The sequence below is a fragment of the Dermochelys coriacea genome, chromosome 11 (genome assembly GCF_009764565.3).
Source record: "Dermochelys coriacea isolate rDerCor1 chromosome 11, rDerCor1.pri.v4, whole genome shotgun sequence".
NCBI classification, from domain to species: Eukaryota; Metazoa; Chordata; order Testudines; family Dermochelyidae; genus Dermochelys; species Dermochelys coriacea.
Window position 1 is genome coordinate 59,582,525 of NC_050078.2, and position 6,000 is coordinate 59,588,524.

Sequence of the window (6,000 nt, forward strand, 5' to 3'; positions counted from 1 at the left end):
GAACCTAACCTTGGTCTCATCCATCCATACCTCTTTATTTCAGGCTATCTAATACGTTGGACTTCTCTTATTCTATTGTTTTAATAATCCTACTTCTTCACGTCTCATTCCCTGTCACCCTAAGTATCTTTTCAGCCACAATGGTCATTCTATAATCTGGAATATGCCAGCATTCCATACAATGTGATTATAGATAGTGACAGGAATAACTCCTGCTGACTTATGCACCTCTCTATAGAAAGTATGATGTTTTGTTTTTACTCCTGCCAAACCTTATGAAGGTGGCTTTAAGGTGAATTACTTTAAGTATCACTATGTTTTCCTTATTTTTTGGTGCTTCCTCTTAGGCTGTAGCCACTTGCTTCTTTAGAGTTTTAGTAAATGCTTAGTGGTTTGCAAGTAAAAAAATATTAGACTGCTGAGGTATATGCAAAATTCCTGAATGTTGGCTTATGGCTTAGTTTTCTTTCTAACAGGAAGAAAGTTTGTTAGTATCCTGATGCGCTTCTGGTATCTAACTAGCGCTGACCTCCCTGATGAGGCCCCAGATGGAACCAAAGTTTTCCAGATTGTATTTGGAGATGAAACTGTGAAAGAAACTAAACGTCTTCTAACAGCAAACTATGAGTAAGTCTCCCTATCTTTTTTTCCTTCTGGTTGTATTTATCTTGACCTTCAGCATAAGAGTTTCCTCATTCAACCCAACTTTTATTCTGGGGAGCAACTCTTGGGGTGTGGGGTTTTTTAAAACACAATCACCTTAAGGTTGTCACATTACAGCTTTGATTCTTAACTTCAGACTGATGCTACTACACTCTATGAATCTACTAGCATGTCACAAACTTTCTCATCCCTCCTTATCCCCCCCTTTTTGGAAAGAGGCCCATGTCAGTCCTCAGTCCCAGTTTTATGCACCAAATCAAACAGTGCTGCCTAGTCAATCAGCCTGCTTTGTGCTGCTGCTGTAACACCACCCTCTTGCAAAGGAGCAAGTATTGCTGTTGGCTTGAGAAGATGAAAGATTTAACTGAATGCTTTCTGAAGCAAGTTAGAACAACGCAATCATCATCTGGTGTTTGAACAGTTCACATGGATCTGATCTAAATCCTCTGAGTGCTCACTTGCAAGTGGATGTATTTTCATAGGAATGTGCATATAAAACACTGGTTATAAAATGTGCTAATGTCGGAGAGATGAAAAAATATTTGCACTCTTGGCAAAACGATTGAAAATATTCTTCAGAATTATAAAAAGTGGAGGGGAAATGGCATATTTTTGCCTAAGTTATGATAGGATGGCTCTCTTCTAAACTCTTTCTCAGAGAGGAGAAACTACGCAGCGTCCAGGTCCAGAGAAAATACAAATAAAAATCACTTGAAGAGCAACTATGTTCATCTCTTGACCATATTTATCACATATCTTAGAGTCTTGTCTACTTTCTTTGAGGGTCCTGACTCCTTGGGGGAAAGCTTGTGAGTTGTCTCAGTTCCAAGTGGCCAGGTGTCCTAATAATCATCTGAAATTGGCACTCTTTCTGGCTTCTTCACAGAGATCAAGGAACAAATGCGCAGAGAGACTTCAAACCCTTTTGTAAAGCACCCATCACTAGAGTAGCTAGGTGTCTAGGGATGGTTCTGCCCAGGCCAGGATTGGAACACACTTGAAGGACAATATGGATTACACTGCTGCTGCCCTTGCTGTTCTGTGTGTGATTTAGGCATATAAATGCTGTGTTAACACACTAGAAACTGAAGGCTTCACATAAAATACCTATGAAAAGACCTTACCAACTTGGAAATGCAGGTGTTCAAAGGTTCCAGCACTAAAAGGGGAAAGCTTTTAAAATGTGGGGTGGCTGTTAACATTCTTTCAAACAACTGTAGAACTCAAATGTGTTGAAGGATTCAATCCTACACTTAGATTTTTTTGGTATATCTGGTCTAATCTTTAAAAAGATCTACTAACTTCATATTATTCCGTGATTTTTTTTTTTATGCCTAAACCAAATATCTCTGGGTAAAAAGCACCTAGTTCACCATATTGATTTGCTGATGCCTCGTGGAAAAATGAAACCCTTAATTTAGAAACTAATTTTCCTATAGACCATTTTCTAGAATTTTGAGGGTATTAGCATGAAAATGGGGTACTTAAGACTTCCTCTGCTCTTGTTGTTTTATTCCTCACTTGTGACCTGAGCCAAAGCCCAACTGAAGTCAGGAAAGCCTTCCCGTTGACGTCAGTAGGCTTTGGATCAGTCTCTTGTTGCAGAAATAGCTTTGAAGTCACAATTCTGCATATGGGGACTGAGCGGTGGCATCTAATGATCTCTTGTAAAACACCTGGCTTTCATAAGGTTGAAGGACAAGGGAAGAGATAGAGAAAACGATAACAGAATAACTAAGGAAAGTATTTTGCCAAGTTTTCTCAATAGCATTAGGAGCCCTTTAAAGGATTATGTGAGCTTTAACAACTTATTTGTGCTGTTTTTCCTAGGTTCCGAAGGGAATTTACACAAGGAGTGAAGGCAGACTGGACTATTACACGGATTGAGCATCCAAAGCTATTAGAATAAATTTCTTGTACAATGACTTTTATGGACCCTTATAAATCCTCTGGCATACCAAGTGTCAAGCTTTTTTATTCTCCCCGCAACGATCTCTTTTAAGGATTAATTTTATATTTTTTAATTCCCAAAATACTTTTGAATTAACCTAGACAGGATTTCTCTGAAAGCATAACAATAAAGCCTTTTCTGCGAGTCTCTGAAGCTACGAAATACAAATTTAATTTGTAATAGTTATCAGAGACATTTGCATAGTAATTGGGTTACAGGTCAGAGTTACAGACATATTGATCTGTTACATTCTCAGAAGAAATCTTGGTTCTAATAGGATACAATATGTATAAAACAAAAGATGCAGTCGTAACTGGCAACCCTTCTGAATAATACCACTTAATTTATTATGGGTATTTTCTCAAAGATATAATGTACAGTAGTTAAAACAGAATGTTTGAAGGAGGTGGGTACAGTTATATACACTTCCTAGCTAGTTTGATGATAGCAATATATTTGTGTAATTCCACTCTTGAATTAATGAATTGGAAGTCAAGAAAATTAAAACTAGATTCTAAAAAGTGTACATTCTGGACTCCAGTCTAAGCTGTCACAGACATAGAGCATTCTACTATGAAAGTGATACAGAAAAATTATTTTGGTATTCTGATTAAGTAACAGAAGTGACAAAATTCCTTCAGACTGAAGAACCTGGACAGTTTCAAATTTGGGTATTTGGAACAAAACTTAATCCAAAACATGAAACTAAAGTTGAAGTTGGGGCACTGTGTCAAATCAAGCCCTGGCAAGCTGGAAGGCTTGCCATCAAAATAAACAAAAATAATTAAAAACATTGGGGCACTGTGAACCAGAAGTTCTTGAATTTCACTCCCAACTCTGCCACAGATTTGCATTGTAGCTTTGTTATAATCTGCCTTTAATATCTCTGGGCCAAATTCAACCCTGCTCTAAGTAGCTGTAACTTTCATGGAGTTCAGTAGGAATTCCTGGCAGGAGCATCTGACTTCCTCTGTAAAAGGAGGGGCACTATTAATCTACCTCACAAGAGCTGTTATGAGGATTAACTCAGGATACAGCATTTTGAAGGTGTTAAGTGCCAAGTATTATTACTGTACGCAATGTTGTTGTAGCCATGTCTGTCCCAGGATAGGAGAAAGACAAGGTGGCTGAGGTAATATCCTTTATTGGACCAACTTCTCTTGGTGAGAGAGACAAGCTATGAAGCTTAGACAGAGCTCTTCATCTCTATAGCTCTGTAACCTTGAAATTTTGTGTCTCTCACCAAGAGAAGTCAGTCCAATAAAAGATATTGCCTCACCCACCTTGTGTTTCAAGTATTCTTACTGTGTGAGTCATAGGCGTTGGAGTTAGAGCATCACAACAATTGTAACATGCGTCTTCCTCAGTCAATCTGGGGTTATAAAAAGGATTCATGGCAATAACACATAGTTAGGATTCATCAACAAGCTGTTTTAACATTCTGGGAGACTAAATGAGAGCAAAATACTTTGGTTGTCAGCCACCAGTTTTTGTACTTGAGAATTCCTGTTGTCTCAACTCTTGAACAATGTTGACCGATAACAGCACTTCCCTGTCTTAACGGGAGAAGACCTGAGATTCTGTATTTAAATATATATAGTCAACTTTTATAACTTGGGTTTGAGAAACTTTGAGGCAGATTAAAAACTGTTCATGGCCCTTTAGCCAAAGGGTAATGATGTGGTAAATGGAGTGTATCAAATTTGGATGTCTATCAGACTAATTCATCTTTCTGTTCAGTCTCATCCCCATGTGAAATGTTAACAGAAGGAATAAACAGCACACTAATGAGGTAGGCAGATGTGCCCTAGGACAGGGTCACTGTTCTGTGTGGTGTATGTAATGCAGGGGCCAACCAGAGAGGTCAGAATCCTAGGCAGAATACGTAACACAGCAAAATCATCAATGGGTTACCAAAACCTGGAAGGCAGGCAATGCTGAAAGATGGCTGAAGTGATAGCGGACAGCGATTTAAATAACAGTTTGGAATGTTACCATTCTACAAGTAGGTAATGGCTGTAACCACAAAGGGAATAGGATTTGATAGGATGGTAAAAAGCCATTTATGCTGGAGGAAATTAAAAGGCACATACGTTTGGATATCCAGAAAAATTGTTCTGGGAGGGCACCATTAGCTTGTGACATGGTCTCTCAAAGAAATGGATCAAAGCCCCATTTCTTGAAACATTATATGTGAACAAAATATACTGTTTTACCCTTGCAGTGGAGTGGACTTGGTTCTCTAAGTCTTTTCTCTGGCTCTGTCTAATCGTGTTTGGACCATTCATGTTGTATAGTGTTAGTAGGGAAATCTCTACCATAGCGCCCTAGGAAAATGCTATAGGGGTGAATTTTTCAACATGTCTGAGAGACCCTTCAAGACCCTGAATATTAAATCTGTAGAGAAATAGCAGAGGTGGAACTTCAGAAGTGGGGCTTTGGAAGGGACGTTCTAGTACAGTGGTTCTCAAACGGGTACACAGAGGTCTTCTAGGGGGTACTCAACCCCTCTAGATCAGTATTTCTTAACCTGGGGTTGCAACTCTCAGAGGGGTCAAGGGATGGGTTTAGGGAGGTTGTAAGTGAAGGGCTGGCATTATGGGGTGGCAAGCAGGGTAATTGCCCAGGGTCTCATACCACAAGGGACCCTGTGAAGCTAAGTTACATGTAGTGTTCGGGGTGGTGAGGTTCAGGCTTCAGCCCTGCCACTCGAAGCTCCAGCTTCAGACAAGCTGACAAGTGAAAAACAGGCTCAAGTATCACCCTGAAATGTAAGTACAATATATTATAATCGATTTATTGTATAATTATATGGTAAAAATGAGATGTAAGCAATTTTTCAGTAATAGTGTGCTGTGACACTTGTGTATTTTTTTTTTAATGTCTACTTTTGTAAGCAAGTAGTTTTTAAGTGAGGTGAAACTTGGGGTACACAAGACAAACCAGACTCCTGAAATGAGTACACTACTTTAGAAAGGTTAAGAACTACTGTTCTAGCAGTCTCTGGCCTTCTGTTTGTGTGGAACTGGTCAAAAAATATTTTATCTACAATAGTGTGACATAAGATATCAAACTTTTTGCTGAATCCTCCAGTTTTATGACTTTACATATCAGTGAAAAATGTTCAAAGACGCTCAAAAAGAGAAGAGGCAGACCTTTTGGCAGAATTAAAGGTAAAACAAACCCTGTTTTTGCTAAACTGCTGATTTGGAGTGAGGAAACAACACTGTACTTCTAATTAAAGCATAAGAATACCTAGTGAAGGGTGCTAATTGGAGTCTTACGTATCTACAGTTTCATGCTTTCAGAGTTAAGACTGAGCAGGGGTTGAGACTGAATCTATTGTGGTCACCTAATCAATTCTGTAAAACAGTGCAATCCCCATC

The 6,000-nt window shown here is 38.9% G+C and overlaps 1 protein-coding gene across 2 annotated transcripts in view; it reads left to right on the forward strand.

Annotated features, from left to right (window-relative positions):
* The window catches only part of MAIP1 (matrix AAA peptidase interacting protein 1), a 13,198-nt gene extending 8,920 nt beyond the window's left edge, over window positions 1–4,278 (forward strand). Inside the window, exons 4-5 of one of the 2 annotated variants that reach the window (XM_038422481.2) lie at window positions 477–627; window positions 2,494–4,278. In XM_038422481.2, the coding sequence (XP_038278409.1) occupies window positions 477–627; window positions 2,494–2,572 (230 nt within the window). In that variant the 3' untranslated portion in view covers window positions 2,573–4,278. Of the gene's footprint in view, window positions 1–476; window positions 628–1,549; window positions 2,140–2,493 lie in introns of those variants that run through there. The other variant, XM_043505546.1, reaches the window with a different exon arrangement.
* The last annotated feature ends 1,722 nt before the right edge of the window (window positions 4,279–6,000 follow it).